Below are 18758 nucleotides of genomic sequence, written 5' to 3' on the forward strand. Positions count from 1 at the left end.
ACATCCCGGAGGAATGTAAAACCGTAGAAATCGGTTCGTGCGTTCTGGAGTTATAGCGTCAGGAGGGAAACCGCCCGAAAAATTAAAACAAAAAAAAAAAAAAAAAAAAAAAAAAAAAAAAAAAGGAGGGAAAATGACTTATTTTTTATTAATAGACTAAAGCTTTATTTAAAAGGTGAAATAAAACAAAGTAAATATTGAAGTCTTCATTTTATTGTGAAGGTTGTCACCTAGTATAATGTATAGATACAGTACGACAAGCTTACAATGTATTACTGTATTTTTCATTTTACATAATTATATTACACCGCTCGTACTCGTAAGAAGGCGAACAGTATATGATTTGTATTAAAAACTGGGACTTAACTGGCTAGGTAGTTGCATTGGAGTTTCGAAATAAACTGTATTTTTATATCGTATAGGGCGACTGGTAATTAGTGAACGATATTTAACCACGTTATTATACTCATGATTACAAACAACTTTCCCAAAGAAACTTTTTTTGTATATTCATTAGTTTTATTGCAAATACAAAACATAGGAAAAATTTCCAAAAAAGCGCGCGCACGCATGACCTATCGAAGTTTTTAAAGGTTCGGTTTTTCGTTGTTCAATTCAAATCTTATCCTTTTCTAGGTAATTACAAATCCGAAATTGTACTTATTGTTAACTTGTCTTTCTTTGATGTTGCAATAGAGCGATCTTATGGATATAGAGTCAATTAAAATTCTCATTCATATTAGGTCCAATGCTGCTCCTGACTATGAAATTAGTTGAGTTACACCGTCCAACAAACAACCTTAAAACATTATGAATATAAGGTCCAGTTTACTTCGAAACTCCAATTCACATGATTGATATGAAGATATCAGCATATGAGCATTATACTATTGGTAATTATTTACGAGTGCAGCGTAGTGTAGCGAGGTTAGGTATGATAATATAAACGAAAAACATTTAACACGATATCTACTTATTGAGACAACATTGCAACGCTGTTTAGGATAGTTCAATAGAATAATAAAAAAACCCTTGATGAAATACGAACGTAATTGTTGACTTGTTTGGGCTTAAAATTGACAATAAGCACTGATAAATTATTTAGTATGACTGGATGTAACAAATAGAGGTTGAAATATCACTAAACAGCCGACACCAAATTTCTTAATAAGTAGACATCGTTACATAAAAATATAAATATTCTATGTGCTATCCATATACTTTATGTAAACATTAACAATATGCGTTGTTTATTTTGTATCATAAATACTCATGTATTTGTAGCCAATAATAAAAATCAGACAAACGTTTCTCTACCAAATATCATATCGGTCATAAAATTAATATCACAAATAACACGGTCAAATGATAATAGAATAGCAGAATCCTCTTATTATTTAAGTGTACCTACTCCTCGATTTAAATAATTTTCAAATCATGCGGGTTTGTGCCAATTTCTATTATATATCACAGATTAAGCCAATATGAAATATATTTATATGAATATGTATGTACACAAGTTAAAATCGGAATATAAGGAATGAAAAGGAAGAGGGACATTCACTTACTATCCAAAGTTACTTTATATGCAGATTATTGTAATTGATTACTCCGTAACATTAACTGTACCCTTAGTACGAGTTAACTTTACGTTTGAAGTAATCGAAATGAGACCGCGTTCGGCGCTCTGATTGGCCGGTTCGAATAAATCAACCAATCAGAGCACCGAATGCACTCTCGTTTCGCTTACTTTAAAAGTGAAGCGAAATTGTACTAAGGGTACTGAAGGATTTCGTAAAATAACAAATACACGTTATATTTGTTCGGCGTCATTTTGGTCACATGGAGAATAGAGTACCTACGTATAATTCTATTTGTCTACGTGCAACTTTAAAATAAGACATCCCAACTTTGTGACAGCGACACCCTGCAATATTCACCAAATAATTATATCAAGCAATTTAAATTACAAAAACAATTAGTTAGTACATTCCCTTAAACACTTAAACAGCACTGATATGCTTCAAAAACTTCACAACTTGGAATAAAATCAATTTAACGTCCATCGGACAGACTTAATGCTCGAAATTATTTTACACAAGTAAGTAATATAAAAATGTTTTTTTTTTTATTATAGTTTTATATTCGAATAAGTATTTATATGTTATGTGCTTGGTTTTGTTATCTGTTTATCGACATTTACAGTTTAGTAAATTGGTCTGAATGGAGTCGTTCACCGCGTATTACAATATTTACAAAATATTTTATATCTTTTGGAGAATAACGCCCGAATACTGAAATGCTACTTAATTTTAAGTTGTACTTAAATATCGTGCTATCTCTGTCATTTTATAAAGAATTGATAGGGACAGAACTAGTTTTGAGAGCGTCTTAAAATTAAGTAGCGTTTGAGTATTCGGACATATATGTCAATTGAGAGACCAATACGATACAATGCTTTGGCTTTGTTATTGTACTAGTTATTTAATGTGAATATATTATGTATTTTTCATTCAATATTCATTTCACTAAACTGCAAGCACGTGACTTCGACAGGCACTGGCTTATAATGAAGACTTAAGTACATAAAGTCGTTAAATAATAGGTACGGTATCGGTTGTGCAATATGTATATATATTGGTATATCATCTCCTAACCGCTACAGTCCAGTATTTAACTAATAGATACAATTCTATAAGACAATGCGACTATCATGCACTCTCTGCACATTTAATATTTTCCCAAGTTAGTCGTGTCTGAGATTCGTATGTTTATTGAAAATATTAAATACTCAGCCGTGTGTTGATCGTTTCATATTTACTAAATCTATAATATTAATTTTAATCTCACTGATTTTTTGATAACATAATTAATTTCTAGTAGCTTTATATACTTAGCGATTATTTACAGTTCAATACCGAATACTCTCCATAGTTTTTGTTGCTGTTTAAGCAACGCTGCCGTTCTCGATTCGTTTGTAGGCTTTGTACAAATTATAGGGCGGCCATTGTTCTTTTTATGCTCATACAAACAAGTCTATTTTTTAATTTTATTTCTTGGAAAAATGCTCGGGATTTTTTTCGCATTCAATTTAAAAGAGACTCATTTCTATGACCCTTTTCTATTCTTTTCTGATCGGACGTTTAAACTAAAAATGCAGGTTATACTATATCAAGTTATAAGATAAAAATGATTTGTAGCTGCACGGTATATTTATCAACTTATCTATGTAAGTACTTATTAACTAATACGTTGATAAAATGAAATTTAAAATTCGTTATTTTCACTTATAATAATAATTATTAAAAGGAAGATTATTATTCGATTCAAAAGGAAAGACGGTTTAAAGTAAGAATGGAAGTAACCAAACTGAGATATGCTTAAAGCTGGAATTATGTATTTGATTTATGTGAAGTGTCACAAAGAAGACCCTATTACCCCCTTCTTTGAGTGGTTTCACAAATTAGTCCAGTCAAAATGACATCGAAACACTTGAAAATTTTCTTCGAGTTCTTATGTTAGAGGGAGTTAACCATCTAGATTGGTAAGCGCTATTTTTGTCGTCACTTTCTATAAACAATGTTGTCATCTTTAAACATGTTTACCCTCTATACTATTTTGGGAAAGTTTAAAGGCTCCATAGGTGTTTATTTTATTTTACTTCAATCAATATCTGATAATAATACTTCCTCCACCACAAAAAAATGTGTCTTGATTTGGCTGCAATGTAAGTAGTACCTTTTCCTAAACTCGTTGAAAATTGACAGGTTAAAGTATCAAATTGACTGGGCTATTTCTGATGTTAACATACAATATGCGTAAAATAGTTTATTTTGAAAAATAATAAAATCGTAATATGGAATGTAAGAAAAGGCATGCTGTCGTTCCTGCGGGAATAGATGTAAGCTGTGTTTGGCGGTAAAAATATTTTTACATGGCACTAAAGTAAAAGTTTTGGATACGTAGTCTTTCAAAAAACACTTATTTAGTGAGTATTGAACAAATAACATGTATTTGTACTTTGAAGTATTTTTAGTAGACAAGGGGTACTTTCATAATGCCGCTACCACGTCTAAAACCTCTAACTTTACTAAATGGTCCAAATTTAGTATGAAATGTACAAACGCTGCTATGTCAGGTGGCGAGATAGTACCGTGGACCCTTCCAGGAATTATACAATTTGTATGAGAGGCCAGCTCACTACAATCAATACTGTAAAGAAACATAACATTTAATTTATAACACCGGATTATTACACGACAATATTCAAATAAAAAAAGTTGTACCATAATCCAAAACCGAAATATTAGTGGGAATAAATGCGTGATGTAATAGGGAATGATAAACAATACTTGCATGACGTCATTGCTACAGCTCTGTTATTGTCATAGAACGATTACAATAATTAATCTGAATATTTTCATTGTACCTAATTATTTTGGTCTTGGAGTATGGTCTAATGCATTACATCTATGTGAGAATAATGTTACAATTTCTGTAGGTATACACGAATGTCAGAGTAAATAAGCTATGAATAGCTTATATAATATTGAGCCACTGAAGTATATATTATATTTAATTTTCACTATTTAAAGCTCTTAGTTTTCATTCATGCGAATTCTATTATCGCATCGAATACTAATGCCCGTTGTGCCAAACGCAGCTTTAACGCAGAGCCAATGACAGCGCGACATCGGTACATTACTCGCAGCCCACATAGATGGCGTGCGAGTAATGTAACTGCCACCTGTACATTTATGACTCCCGTTAACCCACGTCGCGCGAAGGGCAACAAAATTATTAAGATTATATTAGAAATAACAACTAGTAAACTTTTATAGAGTGACTAGAATATATTATTAAAAAACAAAAGCTTTGCTTTTGGCATTTCGCATAGAGTTTACACACTTGTTATAAGAATTGCATTACACATGTAAATGTCCTTAACACTCACTTACGAGTTTGTTATGAAGGTCACTTGATTGTATGTAAACACTGCACTTTTTAGTGTCCTATGTTTATTATTTTAATGGTCATAATGTTCACTATTTCATAAGATTATAGAACTTGAACCAGAATAATAATTATCATCAGCCCCTAAATATACCAGCAACGAAACCTTGTATCAGCCAATAGTCAAAGAGTACGTACACTATAGGTCCATTAAATGGTCCACACTTGCACTTTCTCAGCTATAACACACCAGCTCGCCTGATCGTAGTACGAAGACACCACGTGGAGACTTTCCACGTACTTCTCGATCAGCTGGTCTAGTTCTCCACGCTTAAAGACGTGGTAGTAGCGATGGTAGGTGACCGCTCCTCCTTCTGATGGCAGGCTGTCCGACCCATCGCTCAAGGAGGGCAATAGCGGTGCGTGCGGGAAGGCACGAGGAGGTGGCATAGCAGGAACTGGAGCCGTGTCTTCTGACGACGAGCGAGTCTCCAACAGTTTCCTGTCTTTGGAGCATTCGCTGTATGAAGGTAGGGACGCAAGACTGGCGCAGCCGAGGGATGCTGTGCTGCCAGTTTTGTCACGCCGACTCCAGTCACTTCCTGCCGATGTGTCGCTGGACTCTATCGAGAAACCAGACTTCAATGGAGCTGTACTGGCACTCGAGCGAGATGTTACGGATTCAGGACTTATCTCCATCTTGTCCAAGTCACTTGAATCCGTCGATTGACCGACTTTCAGAGATGATCTCTTGTCGGTGCTGGTGCATAACGAGTCAACACTAATTTCGGATTCCAAAGAGTATCCGGTCTCTAGAGATTGACTCGTATCGTATGAGGCTCCCGAGTCGATCGTTATTTCGGGATTGCCGTTACTTGACGATATTGCGCTATCGTCATCTGGGTTTTTAGCGTCAATGTCCGGCAGTTTATCAGTCAATACTGGTTTTGTGTATTGGACGTTGGCACAATTATTGAGGTAAATGTCCTCTTCACTCGAAACCTTCATTGACTTCTTTAATTCCCTATATTTGTTGATGATGGGGTCGACGTCTTTGGATCTCTTCTTGCTTTTGGTCTTAGAGATGCATTTAGGGAAAAGTTTACTGATGTCAGTTTCTTGAACCTCATTTAAGGAAGCAATGTATTTGTTTCTTTCCTGTAGTTCTGCACTTAATTTATTGAGGCCCTGCATTTCTGTGCTTATTTTATGAATGTACGGATCTTCTAGGTGTTGCAGACTGTCCGATAATTCATCTAAAATTTTTTGAGTGTTACGATCTTCTTCCTCTCTCTTTAATCTCAGTGAGATACTCTTTTCACTGCTGCTGCTACTGGGCAGATCAAAATCTTCTTCATTTATTCGTTTTGAATATTGATCTATTTCTTGCAATAATTTCTCACTTAACTTTTCTGCAAATTCGGTTAAGTGTTGACTGCGGTCTTGTTGATCTGGCCATTCTTCCTCAGTAGCAATCATGTCAGATTTGCAGGTTACAAGGGGCTCATTAGCTTGTATTCTATTAAAGCTTTCTGACTTGGATATTGATTTGTCAGAATCTGTGCTCGATATTGAGATGGAATCGTATGGTAATCTAGTCGGACTTCTATGCGTTTTACCAAGGTTTTCATCTAAGGATCGGCCCTCTGGTCTGTTTGGTGATAGCCTATTCAAGCTCCAAGTGGAATTACTGGTGCTGCCTAGTTTTGGAGAGCGATCTTTAGATCTTCTTCCTGGAGAAAGTCGTTCCAGGCTGGAAGAGCTTCCACTTGAGCTTGTATGGGATTGGGATCTGGATTCCAATATCCTTAAATCTCCAGGCGATAATTTATTTAAACTCCAGTTACTACTGCTGCTGCTACTGGAAGCCCCCTGTACAATCGCCATTGCTTCAGCACTTTCGAGCTTTTCCAAATGCCTTCTCTTTGATCTTGGGCTGCTTTGAATTACAGTTTCGCAAGTTTCATCCAAAGAGTGAGCGACTTCGGCTGCAGCTTCAATAAGACTCTGCGGGCCCAAAGTTGGTGGTAGAGGAAGTTTCTCAGATGATGGGTCTTCTTTTACTTCAGGTGTAGGGTTTGGTAAATCTGAAACAATTAAAATGGAATTTTAGCATAATTTCGTTAACAAACAATACCATACAATCTTTTGTTGTATATTTGAAAAACGCGCAGGAATCGAACCTGTTTTGGTGCTTGTATAATTACGATAACTATACGTACTCGTAAAGTTTTAGAGTGTGTTTAAGTTTTCATGCTTGTTACGTACCTTTTTCTAAAGCAGTTTTCTTTAGTTCTTCAGGTACCACACTTATGACGCTGTCTACAGAATCGGGAGAAGAAACGCCGCTGGAGTCGCTATCCATGTCATCTGTTGCTGGGTTGAATAGTTCGAGAGACATGAGCGTGGGCCGGCTTTTTACTATTGGCTCTGCGTTTCTAGATCCTCGAACTATTGGGAACGGAGGTCTTCTGCTTATACTACCGGATGGCATTCCCTTATTCAGCATTTCTTTGATCTGTCGTATCCTTTCTTTTCGCTTACGATCTGCTGATCTTGAGTCTAAGGTGTCGGTGCTTGATTTGTTTGTTTCTTTCGGCCTATATTGTGGTATTTCCGGTAATTCTGCGACAGTTTGCAATGTAATTTTCGGATAGGGTTTGACATCTTGTAATACTACTCGTGGTTGGAATTTGTTGGTCTCGGCTGTCAGTTTGTGTATTTCTTCGATGTCTTTGTTTATTTCTGCGAGTAACTCTTTAGTCACGTCGCTAGTTGGAGTTTCCTCTTCTTCCTTAATAGGAGGTATGGGATCTATTTCTTCAAAGACATCAATGGAGGTGTTATTGCTTAAGATGGGTAGAGGCTCAGGTTTTGTTATTGTAGTATCATCGGATTCCGACTTAGGTGGAGAATTAGGCTGACTTTTAGACTGTGGCTTCAATGGAACTGTTGCCACAGAGGTAGTTGTTGAGTAGTTCTTTAAACTGTATTGAGCTACTAGAATTTTGTTCACTGTGGTGGGTGCCTGTACTGAATTTGGCGAGGCCGGTGGTCTTATCAAAGGAAAAGCTTGTTTGATTCTAGGTGATGGCAAGCCTGGAGAGCTTTTCATTCGAGGTGACGTGGGAACCGAAGATACTTTTAGTCTTGGTGAAGTGGGTCCAGGCGATAATGGTGTGGGAGATAATGGATCGCCTGATCCATCTGCTTTCGGAACGTAGATTACTGACGCAAAACTATCTTCAGAATCTACACTCGTGTCGCTTTGAAGACTGCTGTCTTTAGATGAATCAGACCCATCTTCTTTGGAATGTCTTCGTTCAGGGTAAGTTTTGTCACTTCCAGTATTATTGTCGCTTGGCGTAGGAACTTCTGGTGCAGGTCCGTGATTTTTCCAACCCTGGAGCATTCTTACAAACACAGTAACCTTATCTATATTCGTTGTAGACGTTTTGAATTTGCTAGTGAGGCCGTTTTTCAGTGACTGGAATTTTTTGCCAGTGGTCGCGGATGTGGAAAATATTGAGTCCCGGATGGAGTCTAAAACTCCGGGTCTCCGATAAAGGTACTCTTCGTTCAGTGAGGCCTGTTTCTGGATATTTTTCCTCAACCTTTCCTTTTCTCTTAACCGTTCAACTGACATCAATTCCTCGTTGAGGGAAGTTTGTTTGAATACGCCTGGTTTTTTGCTAGATTGTAACCTAGGCGTATGTATTTTAAAGTTAGGCATTTCTTCTACCATACTTTTCATGTCGGTAGGTTTATCGAGATCTTCCTCGGCATCGTCTTCATTTATCGACTTCTTTTGTTTTACAAGTCGAGGTTTCTTCCGAGGTTCATTGATCTCTGGCACTGGAACTGCTGCTGGTGGTGGTTCGGTTTCCTCGCCACCCAAACTAGGTAAGCTGGACCTAGATCGGACTAGCGCTCGCCTCTCTATATCAGCGATGTCTGTCAAACTTCGTGACTTTATCGTTGACGCGTCCGAGTTTTGTGCAATTAATCTCGGAGGGAGTGCTTCGTCCAGGCGTCGTAGCTCAATAGGTAGGTCAGCTGCGGGTGGTTCGGGGCGTAGGCAAGGTCGCTGTGGTACCCTGGCTCCGATACTCCATGATGGCAGGAACGATCTCCGTCCCGCCAATCGTTGCAGTGCCCTTCTCACGAATGAGTAGCACGTCTCGTTGGGTGAGGAAAGTGATGATGATCCTGGAGAACCATCCCGACTTTTCCATGGCTCAGCGTGACTGTAAAAAGAAAAATATTTTAGAAATTGGTTACTTTGTAGAATGCTTATGACGTTTGTATTTGGTACATTGAATGAGAAAACTTACTGTTCATTGTCAACAGACAGGAATCTTGGTGCTGGTGTTGGCGGGCACAGCGTCACTGGTCGGTGCCAAGGGATCAACACATCCTAAAAGAAAAAAAGAATTTTTAATTTCCATTTCTAGAAAATATGGTAAATATCGACAGTTAACTCAAAAAGGGCAAAATTAATTAGATTACTGTTTATGTCCACATACCTGTGAATGGAAGTTGCGTCCCTCATGTTCCATAGCCCAGACAGTGAGAAGTAATCTTCCACCTATCCGGGTGACTCTAGCCAGCTCCCGTAACGCCATCGCTCGCCTCTCCACCGTGGCGAAGTGGTGAACGACGGCGATGGATAGGACCGCATCGAAAGACTCATCGCGGAACGGTAGGCACAAGTTGTCGCACGCAACCACCTGAGAAGTTAATAAGTTCTGTACTGAAGCTGATTGCTGGTTCGAGCGATAAACCTACCACTGGAATTTAGTACAACATTCATAGTAAAGGCATGGTGGTTTTATTGTAATCCAGTACAACATTCATAAGAAAGGCATGGTCCTTTATTGGTTGGCTTAATTTGAGCCATTCATAAAAAAAAAATTCGGAAAAGTGGAAAACACGTGTGTGTTTATAGGATGCAGAAATACAATTTAACATCTGAATAAATCATCTAAATTCAAGTTATTTTTAATCTTCTATTTGTCGGAAGTAAGTGAAAGTCACACATAAAATTCAATAGAAATTGTTACTCTGCAATTGTTAGAACGAAGACGTAGACATAGTTCTAAGAGTGACTCAAAGATGGTCTTTGACTATAAATAAACATACTATCCAACAAAGATCATCAACATCAACAGATGATTTCAATCATAAAACTCGAAAATGGGTGAACAAAATGATTTAGCGGTGACTGACCTCATTGTTGTGATGTCGCGCTTGCGTAGTGAGTCGGGTACACCGGTCCCCTCCTACAGTGTACACGGACGGATTTACGCTTAGGTATTTGCCGTTTCCACATCCTGGAGACAAAAAGAACATTCTATTTTAGTGTCTTAACATATTTGGAATATTATCATAAGCATCTTGCTTCGCTGGTCGAATTCGATCAGATCCGTGGACTAGGCAAAATATTTATTACCGTATTTGATTCTAACATTTTCATTAAGTATAATCGTCATGTAAAGCTAAGTAAAGCTTTAAACAGAGAGGAGGGCAAGGAGGCCTAGAGGAACGATCATGGCTGAAATCGAATCGAATAATCGTCATGTAATATCGTGTCTTGATTCTTGTGCAATAGTTAGTACCAATTATGGTAAGTCATCATTCTATATATAATGTTCTAAGATAATTCCTTTGTTGTTATTTAAAGGGCATGTAATATGACGTTGTAATGTCCTGCGTGGGTTTCATTAAATACGTTCATTAATCTCCAGCAAATGTTTTAGGAATTTGTTGATGTATTTTTTAAAGGTTAAAATAACACTTGCATAGATCTGTTCCTTTAGAACACACCTACGGGAAACGTGGGTGTAGCAGTTACTTTATTGAAGTATATTTTTATATATCAGTAATATTTTCAGTTTACAAAACATATCAATTAATTAATTATTAAACTTAACGACTGATATAGGTACCCTAATGCGTTGGAGGGTATAATTTTGGTCGGTCTATTTTTTTTTCTTTTCTTTATTGATTTTTTCTTCTAGTTTAGTCCCTTTTTGAAAATCATTGGTAGTTGTAGCAAAAATTATGTTGCAATGGTTTATGTACCTAAGAAATATATGCCATATTGTTATAATGGAAACCTAAATCTTAATTCTGTTCTGGTACGTTCAACTGGTAGTTTTAAAATTTGTGAATAGTTACTAGGTACACACTCTTCTTTAGATATCTAGAATTCTTCTGCAAAATAAGACAACGATAAAGAAAGTCAGCAGTAACTGCATTTCGCTCCCGTGAACGGGTGGGCGTCACTGCGAATATGCAAGTATTCCAGAAATTATTAGGTTGTAGAATTCTATCGGAATGCTTCGCTGGGATCAAAGTAATGTGACAGACGAAGCTGATCCCATTTCACAGATTTATAAAATATTTTACATTGCTTGTTGCACAACGTCTTGAGAGAATTTCGGATGTATTTCCTTGAAAAGCTAGGCGAATACTGGAATTTACCGTTTCAGTATACCTACTGGTAGTTATATTGGTATTTTCGTATTAGACTATTTAAAGGACATCTGTAATTAAGAATGACAAATATGTATCACTACCAACTCTATATAATTTCTTCTAGTGAGTAGTCCAGTCAAGATGAGAAGGAGATTACGGTGTGTCGAAATTTTTACGCTTGGTAATCGATTTGGAATACGTAGTTTAAAAAAGCCAAATTTATAAGAGAGCTGATGCTCAGTTTCTATCAAATGTGTAGTCCCAGACGAGTGCATATGGTGATACAAATATACTCGGTAAGGTAAATAATATTTCCGAACCGATACGACCTTCAAACCTTCAAGAAAAGATTCTTGAATGTGTACTCCTTTTTAAAAGGCCGGCAACGCACCTGGTGACTCCTTTGGTGTTGCGGGTGTCTAAGGGCGGCGTTGATCGCTTACCATCAGGTGACTCGTTTGTTCGTTACCCACATATTTCATTAAATAATGTACTCACCGACATCACAAACGAGGCTGCCGGGTTCTAGTTCAGAGAGGAAGGCCTGCACGCCAGGCGCGGGCGCTCGCGAGCTCTCGTCTCCGTCATCTCCTGCTTGCTCGTAGACGTCGTGCACGTACGCCCGCTCCAGCGCAGCGCCCCGTGCCGCGGACTCGCCCGCCCCCTCAGCCACCGCGCCCGCGCCCCCATCCGCCATCACCGCACCGCCATTGCACTGTGCTGCAAAATTTTTAAAATAAATCTTTATTTTTGGTCACCAGTGTGTTTAAGGTAAAGTTCATGAACACTGTCATGAAGTTCTAAATTCTTTCATTTGTTTGTAGTCGTTATCTTCATGGCTGTCGATTGTACAGGTATGTTTCAATTAAAAGGACTATTGCATCAAACAGGCATAATTAAAATTTCATTCGTCCGTCATTTCATCTCAATATTGTCGTTTACAATAATTATTATAATCTGCTTCCGATAGTAGCGTAGCAAAAACCCTTTAGTTTCTGACTACACCTTAAAGAATAAGGATAAAATATATGCTGACGACAAGACGATATTATGTTATTTTTTATACAGTGTGATAGGGGTGGGACTTCTAACCCGTTAAGGCTGAGTACTACATCTAATTTTATCGACAAAAAATATAATATATGGGAGGTTGAAACCCCAACTGAAAATATTGAAAAATTGCGATTTTTCAGTAAAAATAATTCAATAATGATTTTTTTTTCTCACCAAAATATTATTAAACATAAAAGAGTAATGAATTAGTTAGCCAAGGTTATTAGCTACCGTTTGTCGTTACCCTTTTTTGTTTCTACGACGCATACAACCTTTGATATCAAAAAAGTTAAAAAAATATTAAAATAGCCATAACTTTTAAGGGAGGGGATTCGACCCCTTCGACCCCCGACTTTTGTCGATAAAATTAGATGTAGAACTCAGCCTTAACGGGTTAGAAGTCTCACCCCTATCACATTGTATAAGAGACGAGGTTATCTATAACCTCGTCAATTCTACAGGGGTATTACAGAATCACAGGGACACACAATTATCAAAATAAACTGAATTAGCTTCAGGTGTTAAAAAAGGTTTAAATTAAGAATTAACCAGTTAACTTAGGTCAGTACCATATCGTTTAGGAAAATTCCAGGATAAATTGTCTATGTGCAGTGTTTCAGTTCAATGACCACACTGACGTCAATATCATTTTTAAAACGTCAAACACTAAATACGAAGCCATGACATGACGTTACACATGCATTTTTTATCTGTGACGCTAACAAAACATCCAATCGATTGAACTTCTAAATTTAAACGGCACAGTTCGCGTGGGTTTCTGGTAACTGTCGTCATTTGCTTATGATTTTTTAATGAAATCAATATTAGCGTTGCAAAGGCACTGATCGATAATTCTAGCAGAGACTTCGCATGCACCTTTTTATAGAAATAATGACATAATTTGTCGTAGCCATACAACGTAGACGTCATACTGACGCAGTAGCTGCTGTCTTTCGCATGGAAGTTTTATGTTGAACTTGGTTATTTAAATAATTGTACCTCGTTTGAAAATATGTATCGTACAAAAAAGAAATCATGGTACATTTTGGTATAGATAAACCATACAATAGGGATGATGGGGTATGAATATTAAAAATCTATTTAGTCCTTCATTTAGATAATGAACATATGTTAGACACGTATTTTTTTATTTATTAAACAGCAATTTTTTTAACTTGGCATTTAAGATAACAATGCTTATATAAAACAAATCAAAGTTTAGGAGTGGGCGCACGCATAGGTAATTTCTACGTATAAATAAAAAATACGTGTCTAATATTTTAAAAGAATCTACAATTTTCTAAAATAATTTGAACTCTGCTTTATAACATAACAATAATAAATAAACATGTTCTCATGTGGGTACATTTTACAAAAGAGTTTTGGAAATTGGGAAACAATAAAATCACAATACATAAATTGTCGTTCAATTCATTGAATGTATTTCAATCGTATAGTTCCTCTGTTCTCCCTTTGTTGTTGTAACTGATCAGGCGGAGTTAATTACATTGCCATTATGTATTAACAAAAGCTATGTTTAATTGTGTTTATCACGTGTAGCGTGACCCGCTGACCCGGGCCGTACCCCCTTATCCCGGGACAGGGCTGCCCCTCTACGAGATCTTTAATGCGAAAAACGTTTGCTTTATACGACATTATGTGAAAAGTAAGGCTTTTGAGCCTCATATGTTGTGATTTTTTTTTATGTAAGTCAAATATAGCAACCTTTAGGCGCTAATGAGTTTATAAACACTTAACAGTAAGGTTCTATAGTTTTAATTTGTGCAATTATTCTCTAGGCAGCCCTGTTCGCTCGTTTCATGGACTCGCCCCAGCACCTATCAGCTTTTAACCCCATAAATCGCAACGGTTCGCAGACGTGACTATGCTACTTCCGAGTTCCCCTAAATTGAACGCCCCCACTTTTTGCGCTCAACACTGGTAGCGAATTCCACGAGAATTTCCCAAAGGCAATTTAGTGTATACGATGTAGCTAGCTGCTGTTTAAATTGTTATTACAGAATGCAGATGTTTCGATTTCTTACATTCTATTTTAAAACTGTTATTTAAAATGGGTAGTTCTGGAACTTGAATGTATTTCTTAATAAATCACCATATCTGTTTTTGCTTGAGGGCAAAAAAGTAGAGTGAGAATAGCAGTGTGCTTACAGAATATTTGTTTTTTACCAGCTGTTACACTCTCCTATGGGAACAAAATAACCACGTAATTAGTTGCAAATAGCTCAAGAGTGACTAGTTAAACGACCTACGCAGCTTTATAAAGAAACAAAACCATTTACAACAATTGAAAGCAGGGGGCAAACTTTGTTCCCATTTCCTATAGCACCAAAAGTATCGTCCAACCAAATCCATATTACTGCCGAATGTTATATTTATTTTATTGGCTGTAACATCAGATCTGGTCGTTAGTAAACAAAGAATCAAATAAAATATGTGACGCATGTGCCACGGGTGCTTGCCCAAACATTTTATTAACAAAGTTTTTGAATCAGCTAAATGTTCGGGCTCTTAGCCGCCCTTAACTGTGGCGTCCTTTTGTAAGGACAGCTATTTATAGGATACACGGGGAAGTCGTGGCTTCGTTGAAATTTTTATTTTGTGATATTTTTATTTATTTTTTTTTTTTTCTTACAAAACGTTGCCCCCACACTAGGATTTGCTCCTGTATCGTGGGTGCGTTTACAAACATACAAGTTCACATACACATGACACCCAGACCTGAAACAACAATTTGTGGATCACACAAAGAGTTGCTCCATGCGGGAATCGAACCCGCTACCCGTTGCGTGGCAGCCAGTTGCCCAGCCACCGCACCAACCGTGCAGTCATGCAAGATATCTAAAGATGATTTCTTAAGTCATAATATTATGATATAAACCATGGGGACAGTTTAAGAAACTACATGCTAATATTCAAAGTTAGTACGGATTTACTTAAAGTCGTCCACACGTATTCGTATAAGTGTTTGAAATATCATCGAAAAGCGTTTTTAATTACTATCTTTAAAGCCATCGGAGAAGAAAAATACTACAAACTACGTTTTGTAAAACAAGTTCTTTTGAAGAAAGACCAACGTGTCAAACTTCAATTTTTATTCGTATTATCAGTCTATAATTTCGAAAATAAATAATATTTCATTGAGAAAACAACGACTTACTCTGGTTTACCTATTTATAAACATAATCTAGTCATTTTTTTCAAAACGCTATCGATTAAAAAAATTGGGCAATGTCTCTCGCCTTCCCCAATCCTTGGAAGAGGTCTCGTATCTACTTACAGTGTGACCTACTTAGCAAACGAATTCTTAAAAGGACCCTTTCTAATATTATACACTACCTATAAATAAAATGTACTTTTTTGCTTTGCTTCCCTATTAGATCTGTTTGTATTGTAGAAACTGTAATATTCCTACCAATACACTCCATTTTATCACATCAATCAAATTCCTCGTACGTAAACAACAACATAGCTGGTATACAAATCTATTTAATAAACATCAGTCTCCAAGGACTAATTTAACATAGTTTTGTATGATAGCACGTTTATAAAGTAATCGAATAGCCGGGGAGGGCGCGTGCCGGTTGCCTAGCAACGCATCTGGGACATAAACCGGGTCGCCGGGAAACCTTCAACCCAAGCCCGGGGTGGCCGACTGAATGCACCGATACCATGTACGGCAGTACGCGTTCTTACCATTTGAAATTCAAAACGTTATGGAGAGGCTTTGAAGATTTTTGTTCCATGTCCATAGAATAACTTTGTTCTTCTTTTGACATGTTGGTAAGTACCTAAGGGCTTCTTTTAAACTATTTATTTGGTGGTGAATAGTGAATGTGCGATAACATTTCGTTATGTTTTTATCTGCTTATTTATCAGTCAGATATTAATATTATACCTATTACATTGAAGTGCCTGAAAAAGTGGATATGCAAGAAAAATTGGCCACAAATCGCACTCTCTAGAATTAGAATAAGGAACGACCAAGGAACTTGGAATTCAGTTCTTAGTACACCAATTGTAGTTCTAAAAAATAGTTAAATAACTTCTATTGATACAATAAATACAACATGTTATGTTGTTCCCTCCAGAGCTGAGCATTAGTGTGGGTCGCATTGCGCTGCGAGCTGTCTATCTGATAACTATTTGTGCCTTTCCATTTTTGTATTTGCTATAAAAATTGTGCCTCTCGTATTTCCATCAACATCATTCGAAACGGATTAGTCTTCAAAAGGCATTTATTGATTCCTGTTGCAGTTTGCAGCTTTGTGTACGAATCGATTGACAGCTCGTTTGACCATTGTGATTTTAAAATGGTATTTTAGTTTAGTTTTTTCTGTGGTACATATTTTCGACGTAGGTCTGCTATTTAAGTATTTTTAACAACATGTTCTTTTAATCTGTTTAGCATGTTCAATAATAATAATGTTCAAGAAAATACTTACTAGATATCTAATTATCTATGGACCAAAGAAAACTTCTGCATCACATCACTTTAATCACGTTCTTTTGGGCTTACTTTTAGTGATTCGAAACAAAATACTTATCGACATTTTCTACTGAGAACGATATAAATAGCAATTTTCATTAAGGGTAAAGAAAATATTGAACCTAAACACTAAAAACATTAAGGTAGGAAGCTATCAGTAATAAAAGTAATTTACTGTACAAAACTTGCATGCCGTTAAATACACAAAAGCTGTTGTCTCCATACAAATTACCTTCACTAAGCCGAATGCTTTGTCATTTCACTGTAATGAATGGTTTATACCTATACTGGGTAATCGATCGACAGAAATGAGCTGCCGCTAACGTATTCACTAGTTATTGTACAAAATGAGTCCGAGGTTTCATCGCCTATGCCTAAATCTATCGTATACGAAATTTGTAGTTCATAATGATACTAGTCTTGTTTTGAGGTCGTTTCTAGTTTTTTTAAAATTTTATATACCACTTTTTGGTCCACTTAATATTAATTTACTTAATATATACATATGGTCACCTCAAAATCACAAAAAAGTTCATTTATTATTAAGTAAATGTTAGATTTCTTTTTTTATAACTCCACTATTGAATATAACACGTCTTTTGAACCAGATACACTTTTAAAACAATAATATATGTTCGATTAGTAATTTTAAATTAACTGACAATTCAAGGACAGATTGACGATTGCTATGCTGATAGCATAACTACATTTTTACTGATAACAATGTAGGTGTAGCTAATATAACAGAGATTACTTTAAGGATCAAATCTGACAGCACAATAACAAAATGGGATAGATGACCGACATGACCGTAAACCTAGTAACAGAAATAAATAAAGATTGAAACGAGGACAAGTTAAAATATATAATATATAATAATGAGTTAATCCGTGAACATGGCGCTTGCAACAGTGCCGAAATATCGGAAACTCGATAAAATAAATAAACATGGTAAATATCCCGTTATAAGTTCTAATAATAAAGTTAAAATACTTCTTGAATGGTGTTAAAACATTTCTATTTATCCATGAAAAGTAAAACCTTTGTAATATTCGAACTACTTTCCAACAAAACCAACCCAAGTTTCTATACGTATAAGATCCGCAAGATACCAGGCGCACAGAAAACAGTAGGAGATACAAATATTAAAATGTTAAATTAAAACCTCGTTTGTGTGCATCGTTCGGTGGGGCGGGTCGACGGCCGCGCGACCTACTTGCAGCTGAAGCCGCGTGCTGCAGACATCCACCATGAAATATGAACGGAATCTGATACTGTTACAACGTGTCCATTTGAATAATATGGAAAATAGTCTTCCATTTTCTTAACGGCCGAGTAAGGAATACTTTAGGTCGTGTTTCATTCTCTACCTATTAATTTTAGAAAGCTTCTATTTTTTGCTACCCTTGTTTTATGTGTTTTGAAATTTAGGGCGCTACAAAACTATCACGATTCTATGAGGTATCAATTGGGTAGAATATTACTAACAGTATAATGCCTCTCTTTTATTAGCCGGGCCTAATTTCTGGAGTTGTTACATTATAATCAACATAGAAATTCCCTAATATTTTAGCTCATACAGAAATGTATAACAAAATCATCAAGTTGTCGTACTTAACCAAAAGACACACTGTAAAGTAGGTAGCATTGCCAAAGTATAGAAGAATAAAAAGATATTTCAGAACAAAGTAATTAAACTTTAGGTCCAAAAATTTTGGTAGAAAGAGTTACTTTCCCAGAATCTCTTCCAAAAGCAAAATGTTCT

General features: G+C 36.4%; 1 protein-coding gene across 1 annotated transcript in view; it reads right to left on the reverse strand.

The window, feature by feature from the left end:
* Positions 1 to 573: 573 nt before the first annotated feature.
* Positions 574 to 18758, reverse strand: part of LOC118271214 (protein piccolo) — a 30741-nt gene continuing 12556 nt past the window's right edge. Inside the window, exons 3-8 of the mRNA XM_035587217.2 lie at positions 11932 to 12153; positions 10183 to 10286; positions 9480 to 9683; positions 9288 to 9370; positions 7222 to 9200; positions 574 to 7040 (exon numbers count right to left, since the gene is read on the reverse strand). Of these exons, the coding sequence (XP_035443110.1) occupies positions 5164 to 7040; positions 7222 to 9200; positions 9288 to 9370; positions 9480 to 9683; positions 10183 to 10286; positions 11932 to 12130 (4446 nt within the window). The 5' untranslated portion in view covers positions 12131 to 12153 and the 3' untranslated portion in view covers positions 574 to 5163. The remainder of the gene's footprint in view (positions 7041 to 7221; positions 9201 to 9287; positions 9371 to 9479; positions 9684 to 10182; positions 10287 to 11931; positions 12154 to 18758) is intronic.

Source organism: Spodoptera frugiperda, chromosome 9, assembly GCF_023101765.2.
Source record: "Spodoptera frugiperda isolate SF20-4 chromosome 9, AGI-APGP_CSIRO_Sfru_2.0, whole genome shotgun sequence".
Taxonomy (NCBI): Eukaryota; Metazoa; Arthropoda; class Insecta; order Lepidoptera; family Noctuidae; genus Spodoptera; species Spodoptera frugiperda.